The sequence below is a fragment of the Drosophila elegans genome, unplaced genomic scaffold (genome assembly GCF_018152505.1).
Source record: "Drosophila elegans isolate 14027-0461.03 unplaced genomic scaffold, ASM1815250v1 contig_149, whole genome shotgun sequence".
Lineage (NCBI taxonomy): Eukaryota > Metazoa > Arthropoda > Insecta > Diptera > Drosophilidae > Drosophila > Drosophila elegans.
In genome coordinates this window covers 8,584,800-8,605,472 of record NW_024545513.1, presented here as the reverse complement: position 1 = coordinate 8,605,472, position 20,673 = coordinate 8,584,800, and the positions used below count along the sequence as shown (strand labels likewise).

At 48.5% G+C, this 20,673-nt stretch overlaps 3 protein-coding genes across 4 annotated transcripts; 1 reads left to right on the top strand and 2 right to left on the bottom strand.

The window, feature by feature from the left end:
* Nucleotides 1-133: 133 nt before the first annotated feature.
* LOC108136469 (platelet binding protein GspB) lies at nt 134-13,985 on the bottom strand. 2 transcript variants are annotated; one of them, XM_017257666.2, is made up of 6 exons: nt 13,596-13,985; nt 12,569-13,174; nt 11,172-12,495; nt 1,414-6,843; nt 649-903; nt 134-585 (listed from the first exon to the last, which is right to left on the bottom strand). In XM_017257666.2, the coding sequence occupies exons 1-6, from the start codon at nt 13,599-13,601 to the stop codon at nt 395-397; spliced, it is 7,812 nt and encodes a 2,603-aa protein (XP_017113155.1). In that variant the 5' UTR covers nt 13,602-13,985; the 3' UTR covers nt 134-394. The 2 variants fall into 2 exon arrangements, with proteins under 2 accessions (XP_017113155.1, XP_017113156.1); XM_017257667.2 differs by lacking the exon at nt 13,596-13,985 and adding an exon at nt 13,296-13,316.
* On the top strand, nt 8,586-11,131 carry LOC108136470 (sulfite oxidase, mitochondrial). The gene is made up of 2 exons (XM_017257669.2): nt 8,586-9,797; nt 10,256-11,131. Exons 1-2 carry the CDS (start codon nt 8,885-8,887, stop codon nt 11,080-11,082), a joined length of 1,740 nt encoding a protein of 579 aa, XP_017113158.1. The 5' UTR covers nt 8,586-8,884; the 3' UTR covers nt 11,083-11,131.
* A 575-nt stretch (nt 13,986-14,560) lies between the features above and the next one.
* Nucleotides 14,561-20,410, bottom strand: LOC108136460 (vascular endothelial growth factor C). Its single transcript, XM_017257650.2, has 5 exons — nt 20,144-20,410; nt 17,583-17,661; nt 17,485-17,511; nt 16,497-16,987; nt 14,561-15,233 (listed from the first exon to the last, which is right to left on the bottom strand). The coding sequence occupies exons 1-5, from the start codon at nt 20,408-20,410 to the stop codon at nt 15,141-15,143; spliced, it is 957 nt and encodes a 318-aa protein (XP_017113139.1). The 3' UTR covers nt 14,561-15,140.
* Nucleotides 20,411-20,673: the final 263 nt, after the last annotated feature.

The window sequence follows — 20,673 nt, the reverse complement described above, 5'->3', positions numbered from 1 at the left end:
AATTTTTAGATATCAAATTTTCAATTGGTTTACCTATAAGTGGTTATGGTTTAACTCTAACAAAGCGTTTCAATTGAAATTGCTTATAAAATTTTAAGGAATCTATTCAACAATTAAATAAAACGCCTTATTGTCACTTAAGAATTCATACATCTTATGAAATGTATTTATACAGACGGGGTGTTGTTGCTTAAACCTAAAGAACTCGAACTACAAACTAGTAATGGAAAAAAAAAACTCCAACGATTTCCAATTTTTCTGCTCATTACAATTCATTTTCAGCGATCTTCATTCGCTTTTTCTAGGGGTCTTGAAGTCGTTTGCAATTGCTGTGGTCGCTGTTCGATGGAGGCGGCGGATCCCCTCGTGGATCCCCTCGTGGATTCTCTCCGAGCTAGGCACAGATCTTGCCCTGCTGCTGGCTCTGCAGCTGCTGCTGCTTCTTCTCGCGCTCCCGGCGACGCAGCTTCTTGCGCCGGCGGTCGATGACCGCCAGTTCGCCCTTAATGGTGTTGAAGGCCTTGCGCAGATCCTGGATCTGTTTGCGCAGGATCGTGATGCACTCGTCCGAGCTGAGCGCAGGATCTGGTGTTAAAGAGGGGCGAATAAGTTAGGAACTGGCTAGCAGGCACTGTGAGTTGGACTTACCCAGCTCCACGAGGAAGTTGTAGGGACATGGACGCACTCCCGACTGGTTGCCCGATGGGATGCCCTGCTGCAGCTGCGCCGCCTGCTGCAGGAGTTGCTGTTGCTGCTGCTGCTGTTGCTGGTTGTTGCCCTGCGGCAACAGTTGCTGGCGGGCACTCTGTCGCTGCTGCTGCTGCTGTTGTTGCTGCTGCTGCTGCTGTTGTTGTCCCGCCGACGGCGCTAGGTTATCCGAGTTCTCGTCCGTATCGGAGCCAGCTGGAAGGTTAAGTTAAGATGACATTAGTTATCAATTACATAATGGCGCCACACAAAAAAAAGGAACTCCATTTTGACCCTCTTTGAACAATTTACCAATTTCCTACATTTGTTTTAAATTTACTTTTGTTTTTATATAATAATTATCAATAATTATATAAATAATAATGAATAATTATTTAAATAATAATGAATAATTATTTAAGTAATAATCTATAATTATTTAAATAATAATCAATAATTATATAAATAATAATCAATAATTATTTAAATAATAATCAATAATTATATAAATAATAATGAATAATTATTTAAGTAATAATCTATAATTATTTAAATAATAATGAATAATTATATAAATAATAATCAATAATTATATAAATAATAATCAATAAATACATAAATAATAATCAATAAATATATAAAGTAATAATCATAATCTCGAGATCTTTCAATAAACCATATGAATTAGGATACTAAATAATGTGTTTCGAGGCGGACAAGTCGTACCTGTGGTGGCCGTGGTCTTCTGGCCGCGCATCCCGGACACCTGGCGCCTTCGCTTGCCCAGCGACTGGAGCTGGGCGGTCACGGCTGCCGCCGCCTGGGCGCTCATCGGCAGCGGTTTCCGGGTGCGCTTGCGCTTGTTCAGCGCTCCCAGTCCACTCGAATCCTCGTGCTCGTGCTCATGCTCATGCTCGTGCTCGGCACTCTTCTTCTGGTGCTCCTCGCCGCCACTCTCATCTTGGCTGGCCGAATCCGGCGAACTGTTGGCCGCCAAGGGGTTCACCTCACCCGGTTTGGCCACTGCTCCCGATCCCGCTCCCGACTGCTGCTGATGCTGCTGCTGGATGGTGGCAATGGCGCCGGGCGGCGGTGTGTCTGGGGGCAGAGGTGTTATGCCCATGATGGCCAGAGCTGTGCCTGGCGGCAGCTGGTCGGAGCCACAGTAGTTGGGCGCCGGACTGCCCGGTATGGTCTCCTCGCACAGCAGATTGATGGACTCGTTGTGCGGATCGCTGATCAGTGGTGAACTGGCCGCTGGGGCCACCACATTGTACAGCTCCTTGGCCACGGCGTGCATCACAAAGGGTCGCGCCACCATGGGCGCACTGCTGCTGCTGCTGCTGGGGGCTTCGTCGATCTCGGCATCTATTATATAGCTGGCGGGCATCTCGGCGGCCACTTGGAGCACACTAGTCGACGACGTCGTCGTCGTTGTCGTCGCCGTCGTCGGCTGCTGCTGCTGTTGCTGCTGTTGGTTGAAGTTCGAGATGACAGTGGGCGGTGTTCCGGTGTAGGCCTTTAGCAGCAGACCGCCCACTTCGGCGGCAGCCACTTTGGGTGCGGCCAGGAAGGCCGCCTTGGGCGAGATCAGGACGGGCGCCGGGGAGCTGGGCGTGGTGGAGCCGGGACATTGACGCATCACCGAGGAGGAGGCCACCAAGAGGGCCGGTGTGGCCACCACCACGGAGGCGGGAATCTCGGGCAGCACAATGGGTATGCCAAAGGAGCTAATGCCCGCCTTCGACGTGGGAGCCACCAGCTCCTCCGGCTGCTGCAGCTTGGCCAGCGGCGGCGGTGGTGTCGGCTGATTCACCACCGTGAGTTTCCCAGCAAAGGAGCTGCCCTCCGAGGGCTTCAACGGAATGGGTGCTTGGATGCCGGGCAACGCATTGGCCACCCTTCCAACCGGTTCCAATTTAACGGGGGCGGAGACCGGAGGCGTGGGCGTGCCACTGCTAGTGGTGGTGGTGGTTGTGCCCTCCGCATCGGCCATGACCACCTGGCTGATTAGGCTGGAGGTGATGGCTCCGCTTCCGATCGGAGCCTCCTCCTGGCCGGAACCCGGACTCTTCTGCTCCCCCGTCGTCGTGGTGGTGGTGTGCTCCTCGGCAATCACATCCTCGATGACCAGCCGCTGCTCGGAGTCGGTGCTGTCCATGGACTCGTCCGAGAAGCCAGCACCGCCGGCGGTGGCCGTCGAGTTGGGCGTATGGGCGGCCGGCGGAGTGCCCGCCGTGGAGCTGGCCAGCGAGAGGGCTCCGCCCACCGGCGTCTTGCGCTGCTGGATGGCGCACTCCAGCTTCTGGATGGTCTCGCTCAGCTCGCTGTTCTTGGCCGGCAGCGAGGAGTCCAGTATGGACTTGGTCTCCGGACTGCTGGTGGCCGGACCGGGTCTATACAGCTCACCCAGCAGCGGCGGACCCGTCTGGATCTTGAGTGGCTCAGTGAGTAGCTTCAGGGTGTCCAGCTTGATGGCACTGCTGCTTAGATCCAGCTTCACTGGCGGCGTGCTGGTGGTCACAGGCTGCTCCTCAAGGGCCACTTCCGCTGGCGGCGGTGGTGGTGGCTTGCCCTTGCTCTGCTCCACCTCCTCCTTCTTCTGGCTGATGGCCTTCAGCACCTTGTCTGCTATGGAGCTGGTCTTCTGCTCGTAGCTGCCGGCGTCCAGGTCGAAGGGACCCGCCGCCCCGGCCAGCAGGATCTTCACGTTCTCCAGTTTCTCCAGCTTGTTGTCCTTGGACTCACCGGAGCTGTAGCCACTGCCCTCGTTGGAGGTGCTCAGCTCGAACACGTTGCGCGTCTCGATGAAGGGGCTGCCCACAATGTGGGGGGCAGGCGGCGGCTTCTGCTTGCCGGGATTGGGATTGCCATGGCTGCCATGGCTGGGTGGAGTGCTCAGTTTGGGTGAGGCCAGCACGACGGGATTGGGTGGGGTACTGGGACAGTTGGGACCTGGCGGGGCAATCACTGGTGTGGCGGGAGCGGCAATCGATGGTGCCGCTGGCCCAGGCGTTGTGGGCGGCTGCAGTGCATCCGTCAGCGCCCGTGTGGTTTCCTGCACCGTCTGGGCCAGCTCCTCGTTCAGGGCGGTGATGTTGAGATTGAAACTGGGCGACTTGCGCAGCGCATCGAAGGGCGTGGCATGATGCGGAGCCAGTTGGCCAGGAGTGGAGTGTCCACTGACTGTGGTCGGGGTGGATCCGCCCGCGGCTAGAGTTACAGCTCCTCCTGGTGGCGTCGTCATCGTCGTCGTCGTCGACGTGTGCATCTTCACTGGATTGGCTGAGGACGAGGGAGTCACTTGTCCGGCCGGCTGTAGCACCTTCAAAGTGGGCGGCGTAAGTGGCTGAACCTTCTGCTCCACCGCCACCACCACCGACGACTGCTGCTGCTGCTGCTGCTGCACTTGCTCCTTGTCCAGCTTGTAGATCTTGGGCTTGTCCAGGCCCAAGGCTGGCTCCTTCAAGGGAGATCCCCGCTTCTTCGGCTTGGACGCTGCAAGCGAGGTGGCCATGCTCATGGTGCCCATGGCACCACCGTAGCCACGATCATGCCCAGCCGGAGGCAGCTGGTGCTGCTCCAGACTCTGCTGCATGGCACTGGCCTTGAGGGCCAGCTTCCTGGCCGCCGAGCTGACCACCGTTGCCGCAGCAGCTGCCGTCGGAGGGGATGCCGCTGTGCCACCCGGTGTGCCCATCACTGCTGTGGTGATTACGGAGGCAGTTGCTCCTGCTGCTGCACTCACTGGTGCTCCGGTCACAGTCGAGGCCATTGGCGAGATGCGTTTCTCGAACTCGAAGGGCTCCGTGTCCTTGAACTCGTAGACATCCGAGGAGAGCAGTTTGCGCATGCTCAATCCTGAGCTCGACGGTGTTCCTCCTGCTCCACCTCCGCCACTGCTGCTGCTGCTGCTGCTGTACTTGGACTCCTTGGCCAGGCTCATGGGCGTGGCATTGCCGGCTGGCTGGGAGGGCGTCTGTGGAGCTGTCACAGTGCCACTGCTGATCTCCAGCTTACTCATGTCGGGCAGCGATCGGGTGGCCGAACTGGAACTGGCCGCCGATGCACTGGAGCAGAAGGAACTGGAGGACGAGGAGGAGGACGAGGGCGAGCAGGCTGCCGGCAGCTCCACCTTCAGGCTGGCCACCGGCTCGGCAAACTTCTTGGACTCCGACGCAGAGCCAGCTGTTGCTGCTCCTACTCCGCCAGCTTGCTTCTTGATTAGCTCCCCCTTTTTGGGCACATGCTGGTCCGCCACAGACGCTGTCGACTTCTTGCCGCCAATGGTCAGGGGCTTCTCCACAATCACCGACGTGTACTTGGCCGTGGAAGAGCCACCTGCTGATGAGCCACCTGCTGATGAGCTGGCTGAGGTGCTGCCAAATCTAGCCGGAGCTATCAGAGCGGCGGCGGTGGGTTTGATGTCCGCCCCCGACAGGAAGGGCTTGCTGCTCTTGGAGCACTCCTCCTCCTTGGGCTCTGCCTTGGGCTCGACCTTCAGTGGCTCCTCTTTGAGCGAGAGCTCCCTCTTGGACACTGGTTCGTGCTGCAGCTTGGACTGTGTGTGCTCCTTCTTGCCGCCAGCGCCTGCTAACGCTTTTGGCTGCTTGCGGTAGTCGGAGGACTGCGAGTCCTCGTCCACGTACGACTCCGTTTCCGAGGACAGCTCCGTGGAGCTGCTCTTGGCCGAGGACTCTAGCTTGGGCTCCTTCTTGATGTCCGGCAGCTCGACGGTCGACGACTCCTTCTTGGCCGCCGACTCCTTGCGCTCCTCGCCAGCATTCGTTGGGGTGAGCAACTTCGGCTGGAATCCCTTCAGCTCCGAGCGAATCTCGCTGAGATCGTAGTCGCGTCCCTTGGCGGAGGCGGCACCACTGCTCATGGCGCGATTGCCACCGGCGCGGGAGCCGCGCACCGAGGAGGCCTGCTGTGGCTTGGCCGGAGCAGCTAGCTCATCGTCGTCCTCCTCCTCCTCGGACTCATCGCTGGCATGGGCATGGGGCATGGCCGGGGCCGTGGAGGAGGCCCGGCTTGAGACGCGTCCCTTACCCGGCTGCGCCTTGCCCGTCGGCGCCTTCTCCTTGGCACTGCTCTGACGCTTGGGCCGACGCACTGGCTCATCGGAGTCCGAGTCCGATGCGGAGGCCATCGAGGCATCGGACACGCGACGCGGCGTGGTGGCTCCCGGAGCAATGCGCGTGGGGCGCTTCTTCATCTGTTGCTGCTGCTGGAGTTGCGACTGCGAGGCAGCTGGGGATTTGGTGCGACCGGAGTGGGTCGCCGCCGCCGTCGTCGGCACCACCACCACCGATGACGACGACGAGGGTGTGGTGGAGCGTGGCGGCATGGAGTCGCTGCGTCCGCGTCCCCGCTTGGCCCCTCCTCCTGCTCCTACTGCGCCGGCTCCCGTCGAGGGCGTCTTCACCACACTGGACAGCAGCGAGGGCGTGGAGCTGGCGCCACCCAGCGATCCTCGCGAGGGTTCTCCGGTTCCAGAGTTATTACCTGCCGAGGGCGGTGGTATTTTGGAGCCACCTTGGGCCACTCCTGGCGGCAGTGAGCCCTGTCCCGAAAGGGAGCCACCACCACCGCCACCGCCTCCGCCGCCGCCGCCACTGCCACTGTTCGCACTGCTGGTGCTTATGGTGCGCGTCTTCTGCTTGGAGCCCTTGGTCAGGTTCTCGGCAATGCGCTCGCGCGGCACCCACTCATCGTAGCGGTTGTTCCAGCCCGTGTAGTGCACCAGGTACATGGGCACGCCCCGCTGCACACTGATCTCGATGACCTTGGCCTCGTACGTGCTGCCATGCGAGCTGGGCGACTTCTTCTCGTGGTAGTTCACCTTCAGTTTGTCCCCGATCCCCACCACAAAGTCACCCGTGTCGATCTTCTCCACGCTAATCTTCTCCTTCTTGCGCTTCCCGCTGCCCGCTTGCTTCTCCTCCTTCTCCTTATCCTTGTCCTTCTCCTTATCCTTATCCTTGTCCTTCTCCTTATCTTTGTCCTTATCCTTATCTTTATCCTTGTCCTTATCCTTGTCCTTATCCTTGTCCGCCTGCTTGCTGCGTTGGTGCTTCTCCTTCTTGGTGGACACCGGTTGGGTGGCGACCGCTGGAGAGGATGTGCTGGCGGCGCTTGGAGGCGGTACCGCAACTAAAACGATAAAGAAGTCATAATGTTCAGAGGGAGTTGCTTACACAAATTCTGGGCGAAGGTTTTTAATAAAGATGTTTCTTATTTAAAATTGCACTCTATTAAGGATAGTACATTAGGTGACCCCGATTTGCCGAAAGACCCTGACCCAAAACGAACTAAATTGAAATCCAATTGTTAAGAGGTACACTTATGTAAATTAGATTGTGAATGATTTATCTGATGGGATGCACTTTTGTTTCCCATTTAGTTATATTCAAGTTGAAAGGCGCTAAGGATAGTACATTTGGTGACCCCAATTGGCAGAAAGACCCTGATCAAAGCGGCCAATTTTGTAATCCAATTTTAAAAGGTATAAGTTTGTGTCTCTCTGGTAGTCTGCATTAAAATTTTTGTTTTAAATGTGATACTCTGTTTTGGTGATCCCGATTTGCAGAATGTAGATTAATATTAGATTTTAAAGAGTTATACTTTTAGAGGAATGATTTCTCTGGTGGTATGCACTTAAAATTTTGAATATTTTGATATTTCAATTTTATGAGGCTTTATATATAAGGATTTTGATCTTCTTTTGTATTTCTGTGTTCACCAATTTAATGTTTTGATTGAGAAACAGAACGGTAACTCAAAAAAAAATTCAAATATCTCAAAAGCAGACAAACAAACACTCAAAACAATTAATATTTATTTACACATGCTTTTGCGCACTTTTGCATTTTATTTATAAATATTTCAGAGATATCTCGGATCGAAAGAGAAGGTAAACATGAAATTTACGAGAATGAATAACTGAAAAACATAAAAGCATTATCTGCATATACTACAATAGGGCATTTTGAAAAGCTCATCCAATTAGAAAGAGAAGACATGTTAATTAATAAAAATTTACCCCAATAAAGAGACTAAAACAAAAGTTCATAATAAACAGGTGGTTATAAGATGAATAAAGTATCTATATAACCTATCTATATAATAAGCAGGAGGTAGCTTATTTGCTTTATCTATGTACATATATCATTCCAACATAATACCTCGAATTAGAGTGAGAAAGAAAGATAATGTCTTCCCTTATCAAATATATACTTTGTATTTCACACAAAAAAAAAATAAAAAAAAAGCAACAAGTGCTTTTGTCAGAGCTTTTTATCTACAGAATTGAGTAGTTTAACGAGCTTAGTTCCTTTATTAACTTGCATATTTAGTTAGTTACTCTTGGCCGACTGTTTTTGTTGAGGTATCGATACTTGTATCGATACTCGCGGTTGTGCTTGCCGTCGTGTGAGTACTTTCTCTACTTCGTGCATGCTAAACGGAAAGAAAACCGAAAGAAAGTCGAATTTGATATACCCTTGCAGTTATAACAGTACAACATTTTTTAAAAGAACTATATTTTTTAATACCAACATATCAAAAGTCTTAACTCTTTCAAAAACACTTCGATGACTTTAGTTAGAAGAGATTTATGAATTATTAATTACTTTAGAGTAACACGCTTTTGAACAATATGTACTATAACTTTAAAAGGATATTAAAAACAACCTTAGCACCAAATATCGTATGAACGATATGTTCTGTTCTGTTGTCAAACAAATTTCTGTGACATAATTTAGAAGATAGTATTGGAATTACTTGAGAGTAACAGACTTTGGAACAAAATGAATGTGGGCTCTGGAAGGGTATTAAAAACAACAAATAGCAGGGTTGCCAAATGCCCCAAATATCGTATGGGGGCTATGCTCTGTTCTGTTCTGTTCGGTTGTCAACAAGCGGGTGGTAAACAGTCGAATTAGCGCTTTCTAAGATTGCTTATCAATTAAACGAACGCCGATTTGGGGGGCAGAGGGTGCCGGGGCCAATGTCGCCACTGGACAAATACAAGACACATCAACATCACTAAGGGGGCCACATAAATCAACCGAAAATCAGATTCGCCGGAGCAGCAAGAAGCAGAGAGCACAGCTAAGAAGCTTGAGATTGGATTGGATTGGATTTGGATCTATTTCGAAACGAGTGCTTTGCCGGAGTTCTCGGTTACATAATCATGCGCTTGCTGAGGCGCAGCTGGGCGGGATTGCTCCACCAGAGGCATCGTCTGCTCACAACCATCAATGCGCGGCGGAGCAATGGGGAAGGGGAAAGGGAGAAGGAAAAGGAGGAGCAGCAGCGACAAAAGTGGACCCATATGGGCAGCAGAACCGAGCAAATGCTGTATGCCGCCTTTTGGGCAGGTGGTCTGACTTTGGGCTACCACTGGCTGAGCCATCGGAGCAACATCACCCAAGTGCTGCTCCAGGAGCAGAAAGGGGAGCAGAAGGAGGAGCAACAGGAGGCAGTGGCTCGACTCTGGCATGTCACTCTCCGCCCGGAACTGCCCACCTACAAGGTTGACCAAGTGGAGCAGCACAATTGCCGGGAGAATGGCATTTGGGTGACCTACGGCCTGGGCGTCTACGATGTTACGGACTTTGCCGACAATCATCCGGGTGGCGACAAGATCCTCATGGCCGCCGGCAGTGCCATCGATCCGTTTTGGGCCATCTACCAGCAGCACAACACGCTGGAGGTGCTCGAACTTCTCGAGGGCTTTCGCATTGGCAATCTGGAGGGTCCACTGGTGGCCAGTGTGGACGATGAGCTGGGCTCACCATGGGCCCAGGAGCCGCCACGCCATGCCCTGCTCAAGCCCGCCTCCAAGAGGCCCTTCAACGCGGAGCCACCAATTGGCCTCCTCGCCGAGCACTTCTACACGCCCAACGAGCTGTTCTATGTGCGCAACCACCTGCCGGTGCCGGTGATTTCGACCGAGGACTACGAACTGGAGATCGAGGGTGGCGGAAAGGAGCAGACTCTAAGTCTGGAGAGGATCAAGGCCCTGCCCAAGCACTCGGTGACGGCGGCCATCATGTGCGGTGGCAATCGTCGCTCCGAGATGACCAAAGTCAAGGCCGTAAAGGGTGAGTTTTTGCTTGTGATCTCTCAATGAATGATTTGGGATGCTCATGAATGAATGAGTTGTTCACTTAAGTGAGTAAACTGAAGATGTTCACAATAACTGATCTTTTTTGCTCACTTGTTCAGTTAAACAGTTGCTTAAAGATCTTTCTTCGTTCAATTGTTTTATTTGCTGAATAGTTCTTTCCTTATATTACATAAATAAATATGTATATGATCTCAAATAATACTCCATTTGAAATTGATTAACCGAACAACTAAACAAGTGAGCAACTGAACAAGTAAGCAAATGAATAAGTGAGCAACTGAATTGAGAAACTGAACAACTGAACAAGTGAGTGAACAAAGTGAGTGAACAAGTGAATGACTTTTTTCACTCAACAAAAAGTGAGCAACTGAACTTGTTCACCAAAGTGAGCGAGTTTACCCAACACTAATCTATAATAACTCTTGATTTTAGGACTTTCTTGGGGCGCTGGAGCCGTGGGCAATGCCAAGTGGTCGGGCGCCCGACTCTGCGATCTTCTGCGGCAGCAGGGTGTCCAGCCGGACGAGGCCAAGCATGTGATCTTCGAGGGCGCCGATCTGGATCCCACGTCGCATCCGTACGGGGCATCCATACCGCTGGCCAAGGCACTGGATCCACGCGGCGACGTGATCCTGGCCTACGAGATGAACGACGAGCCGCTGAGTCGGGACCACGGCTATCCCATTCGGGTGATTGTGCCCGGCACCGTGGGCGCCCGCAATGTCAAGTGGCTGACGAGGATCGTGGTGGCGGACCGGGAATCGGACTCGCACTGGCAGCAGAACGACTACAAGGGCTTCAGTCCCAGCACGGACTGGGACACGGTGGACTTTGGCAAGTCGGAGGCCATCCAGGCCATGCCGGTCACCTCGGCCATCTGCACGCCACAGCCGGGATCGCGGGTGAAGGTGGAGGAGGACGAGGCCAAGGGCGAGGGACACATCACGGTGCGGGGATACGCGTGGAGCGGCGGCGGTCGGAAGATAGTGCGCGTGGACCTAACCAACGACGAGGGACTGAGCTGGCACGTGGCCGAGCTGGAGCAGGAGGACAGTCCGGATGGCAGGCACTACGGCTGGTCGCTGTGGACAGCCCGCCTGCCCGTTTCGCAGGCCCAGAGGCGCGCCGGAGATGTGGAGATCTGGGCCAAGGCCGTCGACTCGGCGTACAATGTGCAGCCGGAGAAGTTCGAGCACATATGGAATCTGCGCGGTGTCTTGGCCAATGCCTATCACAAAGTCAAAGTGAAGATTGTTTAGGCTCAACGAGGAGCCCCGAAGATCAAACAAATAAAGAAAAGACAACCTATCTAGCCTAAGTCTAAAACATTCACTTTGTTGCGACTTACCCGAGGGCGAGGCATCGCGACTGCGCTGCATCTCCGTGGAGTTGGCCTTGCTGGAGGCGGAGGCGGAGGCACTGCTGCCGGAACTGACGTTGCTCTCCTTCTCCATGCTGTGCTGCCTGGTGGAAGCGGCCGCCGCAGCCGCTGCCTTGATCTTGGCCAAAGGTAGATCCGATTCGGCATCCTTGTTGCTTGCAGCAGTTGCCAGGGCAGCAGCAGCAGCAGCAGCAGCAGCAGAACCTCCAGACGTTGCTGACGACGAGCTGGCCGACGTGGAGTGTGTGGCCACTGCATTGGTTGCTGTTGCGCCTGCAGATGTTGATGCACTGGCTGCCGCCGATCCTCCAGTAGCTGCTGATGCTGCCGCAGAGCTCTGCGCTGTTGTGGAGCTCTTCTCCTCGTACTTCTCCACCAGACTCTTGACCTTGCCCTGCTGCTGACCGCTGGCCGCGGAGCCCTTGCGCTGCTTCTTGGGTGGCTCCACCACCACGCTGGACTCGCTGGTGTTGCCCGACTCCTCGGCAGCGGACTGTGAGGCGTTGGACACCGCTCTGGCCGGAGTAGTTGTCGCTGCAGCCGCTGCTGCTGCTGCTGCGGCAGAGGTCGAAGTTGAAGCCACCGCCGTCGCATTGGTCTGATTGGGCTGGGCCAGTTTGCTGATGCTCTCCGTCTTCGTGGTCTCCATGGGCTTGGGCGAGGCCACCGAGTTGGCGCGCACCAGGCTGCGGCCCTTGCTGCGATTGGAGTTGCGCGAGGTCATCAGCATGGAGCAGCCCAGTTTGCGGTGGAAGTCGCCGTACGGCTGCAAGAACTTCTTGTATGCCTGCTTCACCAGATTCATCACGCTCACCGTGCAGGGCGTGAAGCCCAGGCGCATGGCAATCAGTTTCCACTGGTTCTGCGAGGTGACGCGATTGTAACCGCCACGCTTTTGCACCGCTCGAAAGAGCCGGTAGAGATCGACGTCCCGGCTCTGGATGGAGGGCACCTTGTTCAGCGGCGTGCCACGGTCGTCCATGTACTTGTACAGCTGCGCCACAAAGCGATCCTTCTCCTCGTGCGGCTCGTCGTCGGAGGAGTCCGAGTCAATCTCGCCCTCGTCGTCGCTGGAGATGTTCGACAGGCCGAAGAGCGAATCCCTGTCCCAGTGGGCCGGCAGGATGCTGCTGTCCAGGAACTCGAGGGCCGCCTGCACAGCAGGCACATCTTGTTTGCTGGCCACTTCGCGGGTGAACTCGGTGGCCTCCTTTTTGGGCACCGTATAGTAGCGGCCGTCCTTGAACGAACGCACCAAGTACTCGTCCTTCACACGAATGCGCACGGTGGCCTGAAAGATATATACATATATATACATATACTAGCAGTTCTTAATTTCATGCTGGCCCCTAAACACAACGCACCTGTGCCGTGGGCGCCACTACGAGGGCGGGAAACCACTTCTCCTTGTCCTTCTTCTTGGACTCCGTCTCCACGCAGACCACCTTGCCGATGTTCTCCTCCTTCTCGTTGACCACCTCCTTGGCATCGCTCTCGTCGTCGTCGTCGGAGCTGTCCTCGTTGAGGTGACCTCGTCGCCGTCCCCTGCGTCCGCCCACCACAGGATTACCAAAGTGCTCCGGATGGGTGAGTGGCAGCTGGTCCAGCGTCTCGCTCTCGTTGAAATGGCGACCGCTCTTCAGGCACAGGGCCGTGCGCCTTAGTGTGGTGATGTCCCCGTCGTCGAAGACCACCGTGTACTGGGAGCAGTCCTGAATCTTGGTAATGGTGGCCTCCACGATCTCCTTGCGATCCGGATGGCGCACCTCCACGACGGCACCCACGCGCAGTTGGCCCGTCGGCGCCTTGATGGCGTCATCGGAGACGATGCCAGAGCCCAGTCCTTGCTTGTAGGCCACCTTCACCTTGATGTTGCGCACCACCTTGCTGACCTTCGCCTCGCAGAAGGCGCCCTTGTACTTGGCGCTCACCTCCGTGCCCACGGGCAGCGATGGCGGGTCGTCCATTTGCTGGAAAACAAAATATAGCTTTCGTTAGCTGCTTTCGGCAATGGGTGTTGGATCGGGAAAAGTCCAGTCTGCATTGGTAATATGCCAAAAAGGATGGTCATTATTCCATTTCTATAATCACCTTCATTTTGTGGCTCCGCTTATAACGATATAAAGATGATATGATAGTTTAGTTTTTGGTGAATTACTTATCAAAACTTAAGTAAATGAGTTGTCAGATTTCAGAGGATTTTAATGCAAGATCTTAGAAATCTGAGCCTACTATGCCAATTTCTTACATACATATGAATATAAGATAAGATATTTCGGTATAATACTAGTAAATATGAATCTTGTATGCGCTGTACTAAATTCAATAAAAATTAAATAAAATACAATTGCTAGCAGCTGCCAATGTTTTGTTTTGGTTCCGCCCATTTACCTGCATCTTAATCTCGGGATTCCTGTGTAGCTGGCTCAAGTGCAAAGCTGACTCTCACTTTCTCCAGGTGGTCATCCTGTCCAGTGGCCGATGAAATCCTATTTTAATGCGCTTTATATCCTTTTGTTTATGAAATTGGACCGCAGCGTTGCTGCTCTTCTTCTTCCTTCGTTGCTGTACCACCACCCACAAGGTGGAAGTTGCGTTTTCCTTTCCAAGCCGCCGCCGCGCAGGATGCACCGCCGCAGTTCTGGAATTTGGTGTCCCCGGTCTCAGTTGCGCCTGGTGCTGCACATTGGGCAGTTTGGTGTCCTTGAAATCGCAGTAATTCCAATAAAACTCCTTTAGTTTACGTTTTTGGCGCATGAAATTTTCGCTAGAGACGGTAGATGAATTAACATCGATGCAAAAATCTATGTCATCGATGTTTTCAAAATATCGGTCCTATCAATGTTTGGCAGGGACTATCGATATTTCCCGTGTTCTCTGTTAGTTCGACGTTTCGCTAACATTTCGCTGTTAGTTCGACGATTCGCTAACATTTCACTGCAATACTCAAACCCACCACAAACACGCAAAGTCACCGCTGGAGGTGGGGAGACATCGATGCCAACACCGGTGTCATCGATGTTTGGCGGGGAAATCTCGATATTTTCCCATCTCTACTCTGTTAACAAAAATGTTAGGAAACGGCTTTACTAACATGGAAATGTTGGGAAACGGCTTTACTAACATGGAAATGTTAGGAAAACGATGAACTAACATAAAAATGCTACTGCATGTATGAATCATAGGTGGCACTATCATAAATAATTCGAATTGAAAAATTCATTTAACGGATTTTAAAATTCTTATTAATGAAATATTTATTTGTCTGTCAAACTTTCTCTGGCCAAAGTTTTCCACAAAGAGTATATATAGTATTATATATGTGTAGTATAAGTATAGTAAAAAAAAACACATCATTTTGATTTAATAATTCAATACTTTGTCTGTATTTTCATTACGTAAACTTAAATCTAACATTTTATACAAAAAAAAATTGTTACGCACAAATGAAGTACGGCGAATTGTTGGAAAGCATTAAGTTTGTGTACAATTAATTTGGGATAATTTAAAACTTAAACAAGCAGAAATAAACAAATGTGTACAAGGCCGCGACAAAGTAGAAGGCGCTTAAAAATTAATATAAACAAATGAATAAAATTTAATAAACAGGCGTTGCACAGAAATCTCTTGAAAATGTGTCCCAAAGTTCCCTTCAATTTAGGCAATACTTTTGGACAATTTTTTAAGTGATAACAAATCTTTAGAGATTTCGGGGAAACACCTTAAAGATTTTGATTTTGTGCCGCATAATGGAGAAATACTGTAAGTTAGTTTAAAGGGTAGCCTAGGTTAAATCGACAACTATAAATATTATAAAGTACATAGGCAATACGCTTAGTGCAATTCTTGGGTAATTTCTGCTTATCAGTACTCGGGAATTCCCCTCTAGGAAGTTGGCGTTTCTCCTTCGTACTCCTTGGTGTCCCTCAACTGCCCTCACACACTGTACAGGGTGGTGTTATCGGGGTCCACCTGTACGGCCTGGACAATGAAGCGTTTGCGGTCCAAAACATTGATGGGTGCGGCTGGCTAATGAAGGAAAATCAATAAATACAATTAATAGACCAAATATGCAATAATTCAGGCATAACATTACAAGCGGGAAATTGGGAAGGGCGCAATCGAAATAATTACATGTTTAGTTAACTAAAAGAATGTTAGACATGCAGATATAAGAATTAAAAATTCTTTGCGGGTTCAATAAGCATTTAAGCAGGACAAGTACTCACACAATGCAACTCCCATCTCCCTTTTTTTGCCTCAACTCAGCTATAATTTACATTTTTGATTTTTTTTTATTGTATCCTTAACCAATTGCTAAATAAAATATGCTAATTTTTAGTTAGTTTTCCGAAAAAGTTAATTTAACAATATCACAAAATGTTTAGTTTTCAATCAAATAAATTTGTGTAGTGTGTACTTTGTTTTGTGGACTCTAAGTATAATACTCGACATTTTTGATCTAAAATGAAACACAAAAGAAACAGAAGTAAAACGTATAAAAAGTGACAAGACGAAGACAAACTTAAATTAAGTGGGATAAATAAAGTGTGGGTTGGATTGTTTACCTTAGTCCATAAACTTTCAACAGTTGGTCGAACAAATGAATTATATAAACAGTCTAAGTTAGATTTAAACACTTGAATAAATACAAACAAAACAGTTGTAACAGTTGCGTATACTAATTAAAACATGCTTAATAGTGTACCGAAAAATTACGTAATAATATAATATTATTCAATGGACTTAAACAATTTATTTATGCATTTAACTACATTAAAATTATACCTGTAATCTACCTATGAAATTGTAGGAAATGAGTTTCTATTTGGTTGGTACACTTTGAAATCAACGACTGCTAGATTTTGTTTGTACATATATTCTCGAATAGTTTTATTATAAATATTAAATACAGCTAATTGAACAGAACAACCTAGCTTAAGAATTTGCGTTTTATTAAACTTTGATAATTTTAGTAACTATTCTTTTAGTCTGTTCAGATATTCTGATGAATTGACAAACAAAAAAAAAAGAAGATAAATACCATCCTGAATAAAGCAAAATAAATACTCAAGGAACTTGTGGAGCCTGGCTTGATAGTGTGTAGAGAAAAGCTTAAGCTAGAGAGCCACCACCAGGTATCAACCGCAAACCAACCAAGGACGAGTACAACCGATCCCCAGACCAGACCAGGACCAGATCGAAACCAATCCTAATGGAGCCTCAGGGGAGTGAAGTTGGAGTGGAGGTGGAAGTGGAGGTGGAGGTGGAGTCCTATCGGGAGCCACTCACGTCGGTGCACTTGCACAGCGTCTCGTCGAAGACGGTGCCGGTGGTGCAGCTCTGATTGTAGCGGCACACGCAGGAACAGTTGTCGTCCACCCAGTACTTGCTGTCCGCCTGCTCCAGGCACTTGTCCCTGGCGTCCGTGTTGTGGCACTCGCAGCGGCACAGGTCCTTGATGTACGACTGGTACACGTTGCAGTCCTCCGCCTTTGTGCGGCAATCGCAGCGGCACGCCGTGTGCTGCTCCACGGTGACGATGGTGAATGGCCTGCGTCCGCTGGTGGCCGCCCGGTCCACCTTGCGCACCCGCAGCTGCACCTGCTCCACCTCCGTGGGCTGGCAGGAGATCAGCGTGGAGCCGCAGCAGCCATTGCACCGGCTGATCCGCGTGCAGGCGGGCATGTAGTAGTAGTTCGCCCTGTCCTCCGCCGGCGGCATCAGCTCCACTATCGTCGGTTGCGGTGAGCAGCTCGCCGGCGTCGCGTTTCTCACGGTGGCTAAAGAAGAAAAATATAAAATCAGTTTAAATATGTATGTTTAAAATTGATTTTCTTTTATTAGATTATAAAGGATTAATCATCAGCTAAATAACTCGCGTTTTGTGTACTGTTTTAAGACAACATTATAAACTCAATTTAGATATAATTAAAAAATTGGACTTTCTATAATTGGTTTATAAAATTCAAAGTACAAATTAGCTGTCGAATGAATTGTTCTGGTGCTAAAGAGTTCGCGTTTTTGGTGTTTTTTTTAACACAAGGACGAATAAACAAAGTTGCCAACAGATACGATTAAAGAAAAGTAATATAACTTTGTACTAGTTAAACAAACAACTATACAAGTTAGACCTCTGTTTTATAACACCACAATGAAGCTGAAGAATTTGCGCTTGCTATTTCATTCATTTGTATAGGTAAAGTAGGAATTATAAGGGCTAAAGAATTCGCAATTATTAAATATTTCAATCTGTTATATATTTGTGTTGTTTGCTTACATTTCATGATGCTGCGCTTGAAGTTTTCTGCAAATAAGAAAGACAACAAATTACATTATTTATCTGTTGGCAAAGACTCCAATCCATTATCAATATACCTTTGGAGGATGGCATCTCGCCGGAGACATCGTAATCGGCGGTCACGTTGCTCAACTCGGCGGTCACGGCCAGTGGAAGCTGTAAGACAAATTATCGATGGTTTAGCTTCCACCACAACATTCATTTGAACTTAGTCATAAGCTACTACTATTCCCCCTTTTGGATCGAATTCCGAAACGGACGTCAACTGCATAGAAATGGTTTAAATAAATATATATATCAACGCCATCGTGCGTCACCTATGTAGGTATTTTATACCGTTTATAAAAGTGATTTTGTTAGCCAATTCCAAGCGGAAGAGGAGCAAGTGAATCGTGCCCACGTGCCGAGTTCCCGGCGCGGTCGCTTTGGTTTCGGCCAATTTGCACGTAGATGTGACGGTAGCCACATATCCATGTTCTGGCCATGATTCATTAGCGGCATTTGCGACTCAAAGCCGTTAATTGTCCGATCTGGGGGATCAGGCGTATAATAACAGCAACAACTGCGTCACAAAACGGAGAAAGTTCAAGGGCAAATGACAAACGATCGCCGAGGAAATGGCATATTTTATAAGTTAATTAGCTTCAGTGATAATATTAATCACAAAAAAGAAGCTAAGATATGTATGTGTGCGTATTATAACCTGTCTGTATCTTAATTTGATGTAGAAAAAGTATTTGAAGAACAAATTTATGGAAAATATAAAGATATAACTTCCCATTTTATATTCATTCAATTTATTATATTTATATCGCTGAAAGAGTAATTATAATTTCTTGTATCTTTCTATAGCTAAAATTGGTATAACAAAGATATATGGAACCCATCTGTTTGTCAACTGATAATCGTAATCTGATCGAGTTTTCTGTTCCAGGAAGCGAATCGCATTTCTGTGAAACAACAATTGGCCCAACACTAATTGCCATCCGGTATCGTAGCTGTTATTGTTTTGACTTCTGTGCAGCTATTTGCCGAGTACCCACAAACAGATCCCGATTTCGATCCCCCCACTTGTTTACCCAGCCAATATGACTCCGTCGTAATGCCGAAACCCTTCCGCCGCATTTTTTCTTCGCTTTCTTTGCCGGCAAAGGAAATCTTGTGTTTATTTTGGCACTGACGCAAACAAATCTTCTGGTCGGTGGGTTAGAAAGTACTGCATGTGGATGCGGGGGCCGCTGAGTAATGCCCAATTAAAAACGTAATGCGAACTATTTGTTTTGGAATCAAGGCGATCACCGCTATCAATGCCAAAGACGCAGACGGAAGCACAAAAATGCACTGGGAGAAAATTATTACTATTTAAAAATAAAGAAAAAAAAAGAGTTCTAAAATATTTATCATTATAATTAATCAACGAATTAGCATTGCATAGTACAAGTTTTTTTTTAAGATATCTTGATATTCAGAACGAATTTCAACTGAAATTCATCTCTACATTGAAATTCGTTTTGAATGCATGTAGATACAGTGAGTCACAAAATTATTCGTTGCCTAAGATGTTTTCCGCAAAACTCAAATTTTAATCATTGAAAATCCAAAAAAATTGTATTTGTAGTATACTGCATAAAAGAAAAACATCAAAATATGCTACCATTTCAAAACTGCAGATAAAACTACAAGGAAAACAAGATTTAAATTCATTATTTTGATAATGTATACATATGTATTGTGCATCATGTGATTGTATATACTTCACCGAATTTTAAGCAAAGATATTTCTGTTTATTGCCAAAACCAAGTTTAAATCAAAAATTAAGGCATAAACTATAAACGTTTTCTAGGGCATGGAATCACTGATATTCACCACATCAGTGTTTTAGATGTGCAACATTTTTTCGCTACGTGAGAAGAGGCTGAGACAACGGCGTCTGTCCACGGTTTGCTCCCGATCTTGGGTGGGGTATTGGGGATTGGGGTTTGGGGTCTGGGGGCTGGGGCTGGGGGCTGGGATCGGGCCACGAGTTGGGGTTGTGCAGTGAGACTGCGCCTTATCAAACTGCAAACAAAACAGCGGCGATGACGCTGACCCAAATATGCAGTGTCTCTAGGCGGCACAGTGGCGCCATCTGGATGCAGCATGAGATGGGATCGCGCCAGATATTATAAGAAATATTTTGTAAATAAAAGTCTTCAAAGGGTTTTCTCAAAAATTTAACGTAAGCCAACATTTAAAAAGTGGTTTTGGTAATGGCATCATATTTTTTTGTTAGAGTAAACTACATGTATTAACAATAATTTAAAAGGTTTGAATATAATTTGAAGGTTTGAATTTCATAGAATATTTATTGTTTTAACGAATCTCTAATACACGAACTGTATACAACCACAAGTCCTGTTTCTATTATTACGTTCAAACTTTGAAAAACAATTTCTTAAGTTTCCGATTTTGTAATATACATTTGTAGGCTTTACTAAAAAAAGGTAGTTTTTAAACAGTTGTTTTAGCAAATTTTGTTAGGATCTTTTGTATCCTTTCTTTCAAAAAAAAAAAAAAAACAACCTATTTAATAGATGGACTTATTAACAGGATCTTCATCATTAAGTTCCAATAAGATTGGCCCGAATTCCCACTTACCGTCAGTGGTTTTCCGGCTGCGGCGGCGGCTCCTTGGCAGCAGCTGCCCTCCACTGCATCCGGCGCCGTATTGGGATCGTCCGCCTGGCGGAGCAGACGTACCTTGGTCTGCGAGGAGGATGTGGAGATTGGGGCGGCGGCGTAGAAGAAGCGCTGCGACGGGAGCCTATTGTTGGGGGATACGAGAGCCACGCCCACTGCTCTGCCGACGAACAGGAGTAGGAGCAGCAGCGGCAGGACAAGTTCGTGAATTCGTTTTCGGGACATGGTGAAGCGGTCCTTTTCAAAACTGACTCCCAAATACGGTTGATGTAACAGAATCAATTAATTAATTTCTGCAAAGAAATAAAAATGATTAGAAATTGCTAGATACACACATATATCTTTTAAAACGTATTACAAACTTTAAATCTATTACTTATAAAACATCTTTTTGTTATAAAAACAAAAGTTAAAACAGAAACAGAATATTTTAAATCTTTTTCATATTCTAAGAATTTTGTATCATTAATAACTCCTAAAATATGTAT

Excerpts from the sequence above, each read along its gene's own strand:
- LOC108136470 (XM_017257669.2), top strand. The coding sequence starts at position 8,885 with ATGCGCTTGCTGAGGCGCAGCTGGGCGGGATTGCTCCACCAGAGGCAT. Across the intron at positions 9,798-10,255 it reads CAAAGTCAAGGCCGTAAAGG|GACTTTCTTGGGGCGCTGGA; the intron begins GTGAGTTTTTGC and ends TCTTGATTTTAG.
- LOC108136469 (XM_017257666.2), bottom strand. Across the intron at positions 6,844-11,171 it reads TCGCGATGCCTCGCCCTCGG|TTGCGGTACCGCCTCCAAGC; the intron begins GTAAGTCGCAAC and ends TTATCGTTTTAG. Across the intron at positions 904-1,413 it reads GAAGACCACGGCCACCACAG|CTGGCTCCGATACGGACGAG; the intron begins GTACGACTTGTC and ends TTAACCTTCCAG.
- LOC108136460 (XM_017257650.2), bottom strand. The coding sequence starts at position 20,410 with ATGTCCCGAAAACGAATTCACGAACTTGTCCTGCCGCTGCTGCTCCTA. Across the intron at positions 17,662-20,143 it reads CAGCCGGAAAACCACTGACG|CTTCCACTGGCCGTGACCGC; the intron begins GTAAGTGGGAAT and ends TTTGTCTTACAG. Across the intron at positions 17,512-17,582 it reads CGAGATGCCATCCTCCAAAG|AAAACTTCAAGCGCAGCATC; the intron begins GTATATTGATAA and ends TCTTATTTGCAG.